This window comes from Lycorma delicatula, chromosome 8 (genome assembly GCF_047948215.1).
Source record: "Lycorma delicatula isolate Av1 chromosome 8, ASM4794821v1, whole genome shotgun sequence".
NCBI lineage: Eukaryota > Metazoa > Arthropoda > Insecta > Hemiptera > Fulgoridae > Lycorma > Lycorma delicatula.
Window position 1 is genome coordinate 8,187,984 of NC_134462.1, and position 15,528 is coordinate 8,203,511.

A 15,528-nucleotide genomic window follows, 5' to 3' on the forward strand; every position below is an offset into this window, starting at 1 on the left:
TGAAGCTGGTTCTGATTTTTTTTTAAATTGTAATTTACTGGTGATGAGAATTTTGGATATTTGAGTACAACCCAGAAACAAAATGCCAAAGCAAGGAGTGGCACACTTTAAACTCACTACGTCCCAAAAACAAAAATAATCAAAACCATGCTAATCTGTTTCTTCAATAGTAATGGCATTGTCCATAAGGAGTTTTGCCTGCAGGACAGACTATAAAGCAGTACATTTACAGAGAAATTCTTGAAAAACTGCGGAAAGGAGTTGCCTGCACGAGACCTGCCATCAAAGATAAGTGGACGCTGCATCGTAAAAATACACCTTGTCACACTGCGCTCCAATTTTACGAGTTTTTGGCAAAGAAAAACATCCCTGTAGACTTGAGTCCCTGCAACTTTATCTTGTTCCAGAATTTTTAAAGCACCTCAAAGGATATTTTGGAACAATAGAGAACCGACCATCTGAAGGAAATTCCAGTTTCTGGAATTGAGTTCCAACAACACTGCTGTGAACAGTGGTAAAACCGTTTGAAAGGTTGCATGGATTCCCAAGAAACTATTTCGAAGATGAGAGTACATGTATTTCTGAACCAGTCTCATTGCTTTACTTACAGACCTCGTAGGTTAACATGTTGTTCATGATAGTTGCTTTGAATAGCCTGGCTGAAATGAGTGCTACAATAAATAATTTCATGAGTTGTGAAGTGCGATCAGCAATTCGTTATCTGTCAGCAAAAAACAATCTGCTGCTGATATTCATAGAGAATTGTAGATTTTTATGGACCCAGTAACATGTGCAAAGATAAAGTTCATCAATGGTGTTGTTCGATTTGTGAAGATCGAATGTTCATGACAATGAATATCGTGGTCGTCCAACTGTATTCACAGATGAATTGACTGAAAATGTGAATACAAAAATCCATGAAAACAGAAGATTCGACCAGTAATTAAACATGGATATTCAAATGTTGAGACAAAATAGCAATCAATGTAATGGCGGCATTCATCATCCTCCTAAGCCCAAAAAATTTAAACGAGAGTACAATTAAAAAGCAGACGGCTATGGTTTGGAATGCTGAAGGGATAATGCTGATTGAATTTCTTGAACGTGGAATAACTGTTAATGCTAATACATACTGTGAAGCACTTACAAAACTAAGACGTTCAACTCAAAACAAAAGCGCAGGAAACCAACAGGATTTTGTATCTCCATGATAATACTAGACTTCACACAGCAAACAAAACAACTGAACAATTGCGACGATTTTGTTAGGAAATCTTCGTACATCCGCCTTACAGCCCAGATCTTGCAGTGATTATTACCCTTTTCTCCACTTTAAATCACAGGCAGAATTCTTCAGTAACAGAATAATGAAACTGGTAAGCGAATATAAAAAAGGTTTTTTCTATTTTGCTTATTTCAATTTTTATATCAAAACAACCCTTACTTAAAAAACTTAATTTTCTTTATTTGCTGACAAATTTTTGTTTTTCTTTCCAGAAACATACATTTATTCTCTAAATAGTATATATTTCCACTTTTTAATACTTCTTTCTATATTCTTCAATTTCTAAATGTATCCTTTTTGAATAATTATTTCTATGTTACCTATACATTTTCTATTAATGATTTCTATTTTTCATTTCTATAATTTTGGGCATAATATACTAAACATGTTTTTTTTGCGGTATACTTGTCTTAAATTAATTACAGTTTGTATATAATTTCAAGCTGTTTGCTACTTCGTATTATCTCTCTATTTATATAAATAAGATGATCTATTCATTAAAAATAACACACCTTTTTCTCTGTTTTAATGTCTGTTTTTGGGGTTTTCCTAAATAAATTATTCATAGATTTATTTTTCAAGCAATGAAATTCAGTACTATTTCTAAGCTGTACAGTTTTAAGTACCACTGAATGAAATAAACTGGTGTTGTGTATACAAATTTTTATATGGTAATATACATTTATTTTCACTGTAGGGTTATATTTACTAACCCTACTTCTATTGTATCTTCTTTTATTTTTTATGATAAAACCAACCCTCCTCAAATTCAAACTTAGTACTTTGTTAGAGACAGATAAAATCCTAAAACATTAATAATAAATTCATAATAAAATAAAATTTAAACATCTATTCAATGTTTTAGTCTACCTGTCGTGAGTAACGGCGTCCATATGAACTGTCATCACCTCGGCCACCTCTGCTTGAATATCTATCATTGCCACTACCTGTAAAAATAAGTGGTCACTTAAAAATAAGGAAACACCGATAAACATCAAACTAACAGCAACCAACATTTTGTCCTAGGGAAGAAACATTCCTAACTTTATGGTATGATTACATAGATTAAAAAAATACTGATAAAAATTTAAAAACAAAAGCTGATTGGTTAAAATGTGTTAGTTTTAGAAATTGTTTTAACAAAAAATAAATTGCTTATAAATTACACCCATACTTAATAAGCAATATATATATATATATATAAATACTTATAGAAATAAAATTACAACTATGGTGATTCATACTTCTTATTAAATCAGGTCCCCATGAAGTTATTATAATTATTCAATTTATTTGTAGGTTTTTTGTTTGTCCAATGTTGAAAATAGTCATTTTCAGATTATTTTTACTTTATTTGATTTTTCCTACTTTTTGGTTTCATGAATGTGACAATAAGAATACAACTAGCTCTTCACTACGTGTAATTTACTTGAGCTCAACTCTTTACTAAAAAAGAACATGTTAGAAAAATCAGAATAACTTTTTTTTACATTTATATGAAAACTGAAGTAGGATTTAATTCAGCTGAAACTTAAATGACAGTATCACAATTGTAATTTTGAGAAAAATTTTATGGTAATTATCTACTTAATAGAAAATTCACTTTTAAAATTAGAAACTAACTGTAAACTAACAGGTTGAGATTGTGGAAACCTTAACTAAGAAAATAAGGAACAGCAGATGTCTTTTCATTACTATCATTAAAATTCAACTGCACTGACATCAATTAGCTTTAATTCACAATAGAAAAGTGAAAAAAAATACAGTGAAGAGCATTTAAACACAGAAAATTATCAACATAATTGGGTTAATTAATAGATAGTACCAAACCACATCTCAAACCATTAAAACATTCACTTTCACTCAGTATAAAACTAATAGTTACAAAAACATTAAAACAAAATAAATGCAGCTACAGGAAAAGAATTAAACAAAAGTCATTTTTTTCATTTGATTATACCATAATATCTCATTATATAGAACACAGCCTTCACTGACGATGTTAATACACAGACAAAACTTAAATTTTTATTCTGCATTGAAATGGTACACCTAATACCCCATCTACATCAGATAAAAAATAATTTCTGTAGTTTACATAAATGGAGCAGAATAACATTACAAATATGAGTACAATGTTTCAATTCTAGTATGTACATACATATTTTACAACTTTTAACCAATTTCCACGTTTAAAATCCATATCTGTGCTGATTTTATCTCATTAACACAAGAATCAATGTTTAAAATATTTACAACCTGTACTCCCAAGATCAATGTCTAAATAATTTCAAAAAATACATTAGAGGGTGCTGAAATATATAGCAACATTGCTGAATCTACAGATAGTTTGAAGAAGAAACCTAATAACAATGGTAAAGCTATTTAAATTTTTAGTACCTTAAAAGCAGGAAAATTTGAAACTTGGAAGTTTCAAATAGTAAAGTTATCCAGTAGTTATAGATACCAGTTCAACTGTATGATATTTATAATGGCATTTTACAAAAATACTTTCAAAGATAATTTGTAAATAAAATTAATATTCCCTCTCGACACTTCAGTTGTAGAGAAACAATGTCTACTTATACACACTAACATGCATTCCATTGCAGTGCCAATGCCATAACTGAGAATTTTGTCAACTACTCACACATACCAGATCTTTGCGGTTTAAATATATATCAGATAACTCTAAATCACCTCAATTTTCCCCAGCAATGAACTACAATAACGGTTTTATTCTGGTCAAATAAGAGAAAAAGACTAAAGCTACATCATTCTAGCTACTAATGCTACATCATTCATATTTTAAACAGTATTTTGAATACAATATATAATACAACAACACTTAAAAAATATAAATTACTTCACTAAAAATAACATCAGACCTGACAAAACTAAAAAATATTGTTGCAATTATTTTATTTTCACTGTCTGCATATGTTCCAGACTGTACTACACTGAATGATGCTATCCTTCTGTCACAGGTTTGCATTTGAACATGTGAATTATACAGTGTTTTTCAATGATTGTATTAGTGGTATTTCACTTTAAATTAGAGCGATCAAAAATTTTATATAAAGATTAAACAATGTAGTTTAAGAAGATAAATGTTTATTGTATTAAATCAGCTCAACATTATAAAAGATGCTAATTATCACACAAATAAAAAATTAACACCCAATAATTGAATAAAATCACTAACCTGATTGAAAAAACAAAAAAAAAAATTACCATATTCACTTGCATATCTACTTCGTGATTCATAAGAGCCTCCCCCCTCTTTCTCCCAACTACTGAAACGGCCACCGCCTCTGCCACTGCTTGAAAAACCACTGCTTCCACCTCTACCACGACTACCGCCCCCTCCACCTCCTCCACCGCCACCCCAATTGTTGTCACCTCTTGAGCCTCTGTAACTTCCACCTCCACCTCTAGATCCAAATCCACCTCCTCCACGACCCCTATAGCTCCTATAACATAATGAGTCATTATTTAAAAACCCATGCAATTCCATGGTTAGCAGACTTAAAAATATGCTGTGCTGAAAAAGAAAAACTAATTAAAAAAATCAATTTACTTCAATGTAACAAATACAACTCTAGTCGACTACTGAAGTCCAATTTTTCAAGTCTGTAAGACAACCATTAAGAAATGTATGAATCCATACTTTAATGTTAAAAAGTGACTTGTGCTTACTAACTTCAATTTAATCAATGAATTTTGCCATTCATTTATTTAAATTGTATGTTTGTTACTGTTTAAATTATCCAACAGTAATGAAATATGCTTGTTCAAACAAGTTTTAGTCACTAACCACACTGACTCAATATAACCCATTTCCTTCAACAATTTACTGTAACAATGTCTGAATAAAAACTGCCAAACAGTTTGATAGTTTGACTAAACAAATTTTTAAATTTTTTAAATTTTAAAATGAAAGGGTCATCATCTAAATTTTTTAACACAAAACAGTCTGGAATGGATATCAGGCTATAATGTACAAATAAATAATTGTGAAAATTTTGTCTCAAAAATTAACCAGGTGGTTGGCAACAAAGAATGTATCTATAATTGATAAAATTTTTGTAACTAATCTGCCAATAACTACTTCACATCTCATAGATGTTAGAAACTGATGTTGTAATATTTCATGTACCAGTTACTGTGCATAAAATAGTTCAAAAATCATTTCTTAAGTTTAGTTTCCTGACTCATACACCAGCAAACAAAAAAAAATATTGTTAAATTTCTTAAATGTTTTCAAGATTGTAATTTTTTCACATCAAAATTGTTTGGCAATTTGTGAAATGTTGTGAAAGAAACAAAAAAAAAATAGCTAGATGCCAACAAACAAATTAATTAGTAAAAAAACATTCTTTACTGGAATACAAAAACATACTAATACTAATATACTAATGTAATATACTTGATATGAACTTACTTGTAACTCATGATGAATACCACTTATAAAATTGATCAGTTTTTCCAATAAAGTCAATCCTAAAACAAAAATAAAAAAAAATTATTATATGAATTTCATTAACATAAAACTTAAACAATATAGTAATAAATTGCCAGTATTTTAAAGCATGAAATTAACAATACATCATAAACATAACAAATTAACATAAGATATATAACAACAGAATTGTAATAGTTCTAAGAGACCTTCAATGAACTGAAAAACACATATCCTCATTAAATGAGTAATTCTAATGTATTCTTTTCTTTGATCAACTAAAATCTAAACACCTGCTCACAAACTGTTATTGAGTGTTCTAGTCTCAATTAAGAAAATAATAATAATTGCAGTTTAATCAGTTACTTAATCTTCAAGACAAATAAACCATATATAATTATTTATTAAAGTTAAATACTGAATACAACTGAATGTTTCATTTAAATCTTAATGAGGACTTAAGCCCAAAAACTGTTCAGCAGCTGGTTGATACTATTATAAATAGAAAGAAAATAAAATCATAAAATACAACAGTATAATTAAAGTGCAGCTGAGCTTTCATTTTAACAATACTTATATATGACAATGGAAAATCAAATTATTGATTAAAAAGTATTCAAAAACACTCTCCGAAGCATTAGGATGCAGGAAAACAGTTCAAAATTTATGGTGTTGATGAAGATAAAATTCAATTAATAAATTATTTTTCAGAACTTTTAACTGCCATTGTTATGAACTGCAAAATGTCAACAGCAAATACATATATATTTTTTTTATATATATAAATATATTAATATCTCTACACTACAACAAAGTAACACTTCAGATTATTTCAGAATTACAATGCAGTTCCTTCCTCAGCGGCATAGTAGATCAAAATTTATGGTGCTAATCTTACGATCAGAAAATGTGTTTAATAATTGGCAAATGGAATGATTAATGTTGTGTTGGGTTATTCACAAAGCGTACAAATTTGTGGAATTCATGGGCTTTTATATATTGTATGAAATATACACAATATATAAATATTTATAGTGATCCGTAGTCAGTTTAAATACCTTTAAAGGTCAGGAAATCATTAATTCAGAACTGACCCTATCATTCATCCAAAGAAACATCACAGTTTCAGTTTAACACACTATTTCCAGCAATAGTTGATTATCTATAATTACAGAACTCTGATATCAGTAAAAATGTCATGAATATGTTAGTAATTTGTCAGATGTCATAAATTTAGCTGATGTCCTACAAAATAGTGTTTGTGATTTCTGAAATACGGCATGTATGTGAGTTACTTCATTACAGACTTTCTACATATTGTGCTCGGCGTTCATGTCCAGATTCACAAAATTGTATCTATATTTTATGGTAAGATGAGTAAACCCTTCTATATTAAGACAGTTACATCACTGCCGGCAGTCAGATTGTTGTGGCTCGATATATGTGTTGCTTGATAACTTAAAAGCATGTCAATGCTACGTGTTACTAGAAAACATAGTCTTGTTAAACTCTACCCACCCATATTCAATTATATGTTCACAATTTGATTTTGTTTCATTCTTATCTATCTTATTCAGCCCCCTTCAGCTTCAAACTGTTCTGCTAAACAACAAAAACATACATCTCTTGAAGGTAAGAAAAAGGATCAACAGAGGTTGACTTTATGTTTGAGTTGATTACTCATGAAATCCTATAGGTGAAGGTAAAAAAGCACACTTTTACTGCCATGAAATTTATATTTTTTTGTTGGGCAAAAAAATAAAATTTCAGTTTTCAAACCACATGCTTATAAACTAAAAAATTTTAATACTGTAGTGTTTCAATGCTTTATTCCATTCACTGTCCATAACTGTTGTACTTATTTAAAATGGAAGACTTTTGTTTAGGGCTACATTACTATCACACTCCAGACAACATTCATATGATCAGTATTATTGTATGTTCTTTCAAATATGTACCCAGTTTTTCATCTAACATAAGAATAAAATTAATTAAAAGCCCAAGCAACAAGTAAACCATGAACTTAATTAAAATATAAAGCGCCATAACTGACAGTCTGATAATAGCCAAAATACAAAAGATGTGGGAAGTAGTGTGCTGTATATCATATTATGTAGATAATAGTACATCATCAAAGAACAGGAATAATATTATTTCGTCTTTTTGATTTTACACTACCAATAAATATTCTCATCTGAATTATGATTTTTTTTTTTTTTACAATATAAGGAAAATTGTAGAAGATTCACTAAGAAGTTGAGAAAGCAAAGTTCATATTTGTGGAGGACCACAGTACTGTTTTATATAGCTATAAACAAAGATGGAGGTATAAAAACAGTATTGTCTGAGCTTCATCCTACTGAACAAAGTGACATGCTTGTCAATCTGTTGTAAATAAGAAATGTTGTCAATATAATATAGGTTACTGCAATTTTTAGAACCTGTAGTTTCTTTCTGATTATGGTAACAACACAATTAAAAATATTCAGTTTACATTACTGTATTCATAAATGAAAAAAAAATTTAATCTGAAATTAATTAAAATAATTAAGTAAACGTTTTCACAAAAACTGTATCATTGGTCACAGCAATATATTCAAAAGTGATGGTAATAATTTGGGCAAATAGGCCTACGGAATCATAAAAAGTTGGATATAGCGGCAGAATAAAAACTAAAATATTTGGTAATTGTGAGCCTAAAACATCCTCAACTTAAATATCTCATATTGGAATATGATGGACAACCAAACAAAAAAATATATAGTATCATCACAAAGTAGTCGTTTATTTGTGTAGGCATCATAGCTGATAAAACACTCAGAGGTCATTGGCCAATTAACTTTAGTAACGTCCACCAGAATCAGCAGGACTTTGTCGGCGGCTAACCAGCTAAAAGCTGTTTCATTTCGTTTTCTGCACTAACGGTGTTTGAGGTTAGGCTTGGCAGTAATTCTTCTCGCCTAGCAATAACCCAAGCAGGTATTGACTTTGTGAAAGTCCAAAAAGAGTTATAAGGGGAAAAACTCCTTTTTACTATTTTCTCCGTAAATCTAACGAATCCATCTGTTCCCTTCCGGATTTTTATCAATCCGGACCCCCTCAGGCCAGCCCCTACCCACGTCTAACACCAGATTTGGGTAGATGCATTTTACTGACACACAACATCCCAAAATACTTAAGATTGATGTTATCCAACTCTAATTGAGGTACTCTTCCACATGATACAGTCTATGACAGGGGTCGGCAAACCGTGGCTCACGAGCCACATGTGGCTCTTTGACTACTTTTTAGCAGGCTAGTAAAATAATTTAGAAAATTACCTTAAAAGTTAAATGTAAACAGTTTTGCTACGCAAGTTTTTTGAAAGAGGCTTGTTTAAAAAATAACCATTAACTTAGTTACTCTTGATCGTGCGTTCATTATACCTTATAATTTTTTACGTACTGAACTGTAGTTCAACTATTTGTTTCAATTTTTTTGCTGGAAGCAATCCTTTGACAACTAAAATGATAGCATTTGTAAAGTTTTTTTTCTAGAGACATTGTTTTATTTTTATTCGGTGTGAAGAAGACAGTGTTTGTGATTCTTGCGAGTTGTACAGGCGAGCCTAGTCGCATTCTGCCTGCAGTTTTACATTCCTGTAAGTAAATTATAACCCAGGAAATCTTTTGAGTGAAGTAAAAAATTATATATTTTGGATCTTCATCAAGAAGCACTATGTTCACAGACTTTTACTGAAGACCTTTGCAATGTGATGGAATTGGTGATTAATATTATCAACTCTATTGTAGCTAAGGCTCTTAACCATCGCCAGTTTAAAGAATTTTTAATTGAGGTTGAGAGTGAATATGCAGATCTTCTGTTACATAACAAGGTTTGGTGGTTATCAAAAGGAAATGTTTAAAACGCCTTGCTTCTTTGTTTACCGAAATAAAAGCATTTCTGCTAGAGAAAAATATACACTATTCAGAGATAACAAATGATCTATAGATCAAAAAATGTTATTTCATGGTGGATGTTACTGGCCATCTTAATCAACTTAATTAGAAATTACACGGTGTTAGAAAATTATTAGATGTTAGAAAAAGTAATTTTATTCAAAAATAAATTATCGCTCTTTGCTGAACATATTGAAAGAGAAACTATCAACTTCCATACCTATTAGAATATTGTCGAGAAAAGAAGGTTAATATTGAAACCTGCTATTTTAAAACAATATTGTTAAATATAAAAGAAGCTATTCTCAATAGGTTCAAGGATTTTAGAAATGGTAATGCTATGTTAACCTTTGTTATAAAGCCTCTGAATGTAACTGAATCTGAAATAAATTTCTCCCCCCCCTTTAATATTGATGTTGGACATTTTGAAATGCAGTTACTTGATCTGAAAAATAAATGTGAACTAAGTTTACAGCACAAGCTTTCTGCCTTAAAAGGTGTAGAGAGAGAGAAGTACTACTTAAAGAGAATACTTGAAGAGAAAATGCACATTTCACGATTACATCATCTTGTTCACACAAAATCAAGTCAATTGTTTTTACAATTCCTGAATTGAAAACTCATCGATTTTATAATGTTTCTCAAGTTTCCCAACCAGTGGTAAATTGAGTTCCTCGCGACAAAAATTCTTATAGAATTCAAAATATTTTAGAAATTCTCTTCCAATAACAACCTGTTCACATCATCTATTTCATATTTAAGTGTATACTTCTTACTTTTGAATTTTAATTTAAGAACCACTAGCATCTGCTTCTAAGAGTTTCCTGATATCAATTAATGTAGACCAGCTAAGTTTAGCATTCTACAAGCACATTCCCACTGCTTTCACAAGCGGAATCAATAATCCATTTTAGGTATATAGGTAGATTTCATTAAAAAAAAGCTATTGTAATGGGTACCATGATTCGTCTTCTGGAATTTTTTTACGTTTTTTTTACAAGTCGTCCCATATCACATCCCCCTGACCCCAAAACCACCAGGTCCAAAGTTTTATATATATATTTTTCCACTTTCTTGCGGAAACGATAACTGCTGTAGTTTTGAACCAATCACTTTCAAATTGTTTCTTAAAAATAACTCGTCCCAAAATCTCTGTAAAGTTCGTTAACTGCCAAAATAAAACCATGGGGTGGATGGAATATTGCTATAATTTTCTAATTAAGTAAAATATCGAATTCATTTAAAGTTCCTACTATTCTTTGGAAACTGGCCTAAAACATATGTAAGTAAAGTATTTTCATATCACCAACCACTGCCCCAACAGATGGAAAAACTAGGGTTTCTGAGACAAAAAAATATCATATCTCCCTTAATAGGCACCGTATCGAATGTTTAAAATGGTCGTTAATCCTCTAAACATTGCCAAAAACTTGTCTGAAACAACTTTTGATATGACAAACTCTTATGGTAAGGAATGACCAAAACAAAAACAAATACCGCTACAACTTTCTTATTAAGTAAAATATTAAATTTTATTATCAAATTTTTATTAAGTAAAATATATTTAATTTGTTTAAAAGTTCCTACACTATTCTTTGGATACTGGTATACTGGTACTATACTTCATATACTGGTATTTAACCTACAAGGTTTATTGGGTACTAAAAATTATGTAATTGCTGGTTATAAGAGTATAACAATGAAAGCAAGCACAATGCAGTCTCTTACTATCTGAACAAGGAAAAATGAGATAATCAACATGTGTACAATCTGTAATATAATTTAGAAAAAAAACAATGAGGGAGGAAAGGGGTTATTATTTTTATTACATGATGATATCCGCATAAAATTACAATAAATGTTAACCCACACTTCATAACATAGCTTGCATGCATTCCAAAACTATGATTTAACACAGCCAGGATTAGACGCACACAAGGTTCTGAAATAAAATAATAGTGCATTGCAAATTTCAGTAAAAATCTCTTAAGAAATAACTTCAATGTCTCAGTTACAACATTTTTCACTTTTGTTAAATATCGCCAACTCAAACAACTTTAATCTCTCCATCATAACACAAGATTTATGCTTTGCACCACCAAAAAAAAAAGCAAATTACACAACTTCACCAAAATAATTCAGTGTCTCACTGGATAGACAATAAAACTCAACCAGACAAATAGTAATAAATCAACGGGCAATTACATCAGCATAAAATGTAATCAAACAAAAAAAAATCATATTTTAAGCAAGCCAACAATAACTTAATCTAGTTATTACAAATAATTATTTTTACTAATTTACTCCGTATTTTTAATCAAAATATCTAACAAAAAGTAAATCTCATAAAATTTGGCTCCATAACGATAGTTGAAATGATTAATGCAAATATTGATTGGCCATTATAAGTTTCTGTGGTATTAGTAAACAAAGTTACCAAAAGAAACGGTTTATTAGCTTCAAATAAAATGAAATATAATTGCAAGTCTTGTAAACAGAAAACGCGGTCAGAAAAAAAGATGAATAAATTACAATCAATTTTTGTTTAATCTTTTAAATAACTTTTTGTCCTATCGCATATGAATGTGTATATTTCCGTCAAATCCTCAATATTATTCTATTATTCATTCGACTGTATCAAATATAGACCTGGGAAATGAATTCTGAAATACGACGCCATCTTCTAATATACCTATTATAAAATTTGCCAATAAAACACCGGAAAACCCACAAATAAAATTAAGGAATTCCAATAGGGCATACGGTTACAGATCTCAATAATCAAGTGCCATTATATAAAATTATTATAAAGTACAATTTTCATCTTTTAAAAGACAGCAGTCATAACCGCAACCAGCGTCTGTCGTTTTTCAGCAACTTAATAAAATGTATAGGTAATTTTATAAATATTTAACAGAATTGTTGAAATATTGTAATAATATTAAGTTTTTATTGCTAATGTTGATAAAATTAACATTTACGAATGAAACAATCATGAAATTCGTAGAGGACCGGCTATACTGGCAGCCATTATTATAAGCGTCCTTTCCACGACCATAACTAAACTTAACATTCGTAAAATATGAACACCCCTTTTAAAATAAACACCCATTCAAAATTATTACTTGCAAAATTTTTAAAAGATACTTTATTAACTTACCGTAAGAGAACAATAACAATTAAAACACTGTCAGTATTTACTAGAAGTTTCTGTACTCGATAACGTAAAGCATTGGTCCGCAACAGAACTATAACCAGACACAACCAAATATCCGGAACTGAAGTACCAACGTTCCCAACTACTTAATAATAAAAAAAACTAAAGATTTTGCAGAATTAAAGATGAAATGAAATATATAAAAATATTTTTAAAAAACCGAAAAATTATTCTTTCTTACATTTTTCGTCGTTTTGTAAATGTAAGACGTAACATAGATTACGTTATTTTGTGTATTTAAGAAAGTTATAAAATTTAACAACATTTTGCTCGCAACGCACGTTTTTTGATGAATTAGTAAACTTTAACAAATCGAATAGTTTTGTGTAACGGTTTGTTCAAGCTTATTCAAAAATAACCGAACCGACTTATTGGAATTTTATATCGATTAGACGGGATAACTTAATTTAGTGGTTATCAGCTTGAAAATGTTTTAACATGAAAGCTTTAAAGTTGCTTTTTTTAATTATAAAAATCAATTGTTATACCTAATAGTATGGAAAGGTATCAGTTTAATAGTATAAGCATTCTCTACAGGATTATATTTAATCTATAAAATATATTAATTTAGAAGTATATATTATTCTATCACAAAAAAATCCCAGTTGATTTTTATTAAAATTGTAGGTTAACATGCCAACATGTATGTAGTAGCAACATAGTATCTAACTTTTAGCTCAATTATAATTAATCCACAATAAACCTTACTCTATTCTGAAATTTTTCACAATTTCGTAAGTTGTACTGTTGGTTTTTGATCGACTGCAAATTACTTCATTCTTCCCCTTTATGATAGCAAAATTTGGCTTTTATTTTTCCACCAAATTATATTTGCTATTAGCAGTAAATTTCATCAATCAATTCCACATGGATTTTTTAAATGTATTGAACATTCTTATGACAAAAATCATCAAACTTCACTGGTTACCTATCGCACATATGCCAAGCTACAATGTTTGGATGTTTAAAAAGAATTTTGCATTTGGACTAGTTTCTTTCCTATTTTTTTCTTAAATCCAAGTTTTGATATAAATTTTCCTAAATATTCTATGCTACAGTTTATAATGTCATCTTTTTTTTAAGCAGCTAGCAACTTACCGATTGTCAGAGTGTCTGTTTTGACTGCATAAAATAGATTTATCTATTATTGGATAATGCACAGAACAAAACTGTCCACATAATTTTATTTTTGTGCTCAGATTGTTACTTTTGAAATGTGAAATTGCAGCTGACACTTGGTAGAGGTTTATTTTCATCCTTCAAATAATTTTTTTCACCATACTCTCATAAATTCCAGTAACATCAATACATTAACTTCACGAAAATCAAAATTATTTGTACAATTTTTAAAAAACTGAGAAACTTATATAATTCTCTCTCAGTGGTGTACTGAACACGAGAGTTTATTATTTTGTGTCCATTATTCATCTATTCAAATACATGTGAGGGTATTTAAGGCCATAAACAATAAAAATAAGAGAAATATTACATAACCAACATTTATAGAACTATTTTTCATGAAAATTGAAGCTGACCATTTTTTAATAAAAAATATTATTTTTATTATATTTTATATAAAAAGATACACAAAACAAAGTATTAAATAAAAAGATTAAAGTGATATAAAATCTATCACAGAAAGGTATGACACCACATGTCAAGAGAAAGGGTTTTTGTCTGTAGAATGACACAGACATGTACTGAGTTTAGTGTGTGACACTCACATGTGTTTTGCCACACAACAGTATCCCCTCACCAACCATCTAAAACAGTCCTTCCAATCTGGGCATTAACTTATATAATTTGTGCATTTACAATTTCTAAACTCAGAGTTACTGCAGGAGCATATTTTTGTTGTATTTTTTCATTTAATAAAACTGCCAGTCTACAATGACTCAAGTTATGCTGAAACCTTTTCTACACTTCCAGACATTTTTGACAATCAGTCTAAATGTAAGAATGACACTCTAAAAAACTATTACAGAACTTAATTATTATTTTATTTATTATGAAAGTTTATTACACACCAAAGTGGAAAAATAATAATGTCACTAGTATTGAAAATAATGATAGTTTGAACTGTAGCACAGTTTTGTTTAAAAATTTATTTTTTTTTAAATCAAGAAAACTAACTCACATGTCTCAGCATACCTAGCCACAAAAATGAGCTTATCACTATGCAGTAGAATGAATTTACTTTTTGCTAATGAATGCACTTCTTTTTCATTTATCCATTTTTATACTATATAAAAATGACTAAAATTCCATCATTTTAATGATACCATTGTTTAAAGTACACAGTATCATTATATATAATTCATAGGTTGAAGGAATAGAGTTAATTTGAAACTCATCAATTTTACATTATCATAGATAACAAATTAATGTAAATAAATCTGTTCTTGATCTGGATTTTGTTATCTCATTTGAATTCAGTCCAAACTGCTATTTTCAATATCTATCCTTAAGTTTTAAGTCCAAACAGAAAACAATCTGTAAAACCTATCCACACACTACAGACAAAATATTTTAACAAAAATATTACTACCACAAAATGTTTTTCAAAATTTGTACAAATTTCTTACCATATTTCAAATAGACTTTTTTTTAAATACAAGTTCTTTAC

General features: G+C 29.5%; 1 protein-coding gene across 1 annotated transcript in view; it reads right to left on the reverse strand.

Annotated features, from left to right (window-relative positions):
• Positions 1–12,973, reverse strand: part of LOC142329259 (uncharacterized) — a 61,642-nt gene extending 48,669 nt beyond the window's left edge. Inside the window, exons 1-4 of the mRNA XM_075373681.1 lie at positions 12,846–12,973; positions 5,730–5,788; positions 4,520–4,758; positions 2,156–2,232 (exon numbers count right to left, since the gene is read on the reverse strand). Of these exons, the coding sequence (XP_075229796.1) occupies positions 2,156–2,232; positions 4,520–4,758; positions 5,730–5,740 (327 nt within the window). The 5' untranslated portion in view covers positions 5,741–5,788; positions 12,846–12,973. The remainder of the gene's footprint in view (positions 1–2,155; positions 2,233–4,519; positions 4,759–5,729; positions 5,789–12,845) is intronic.
• Between the last annotated feature and the right edge of the window lie 2,555 nt (positions 12,974–15,528).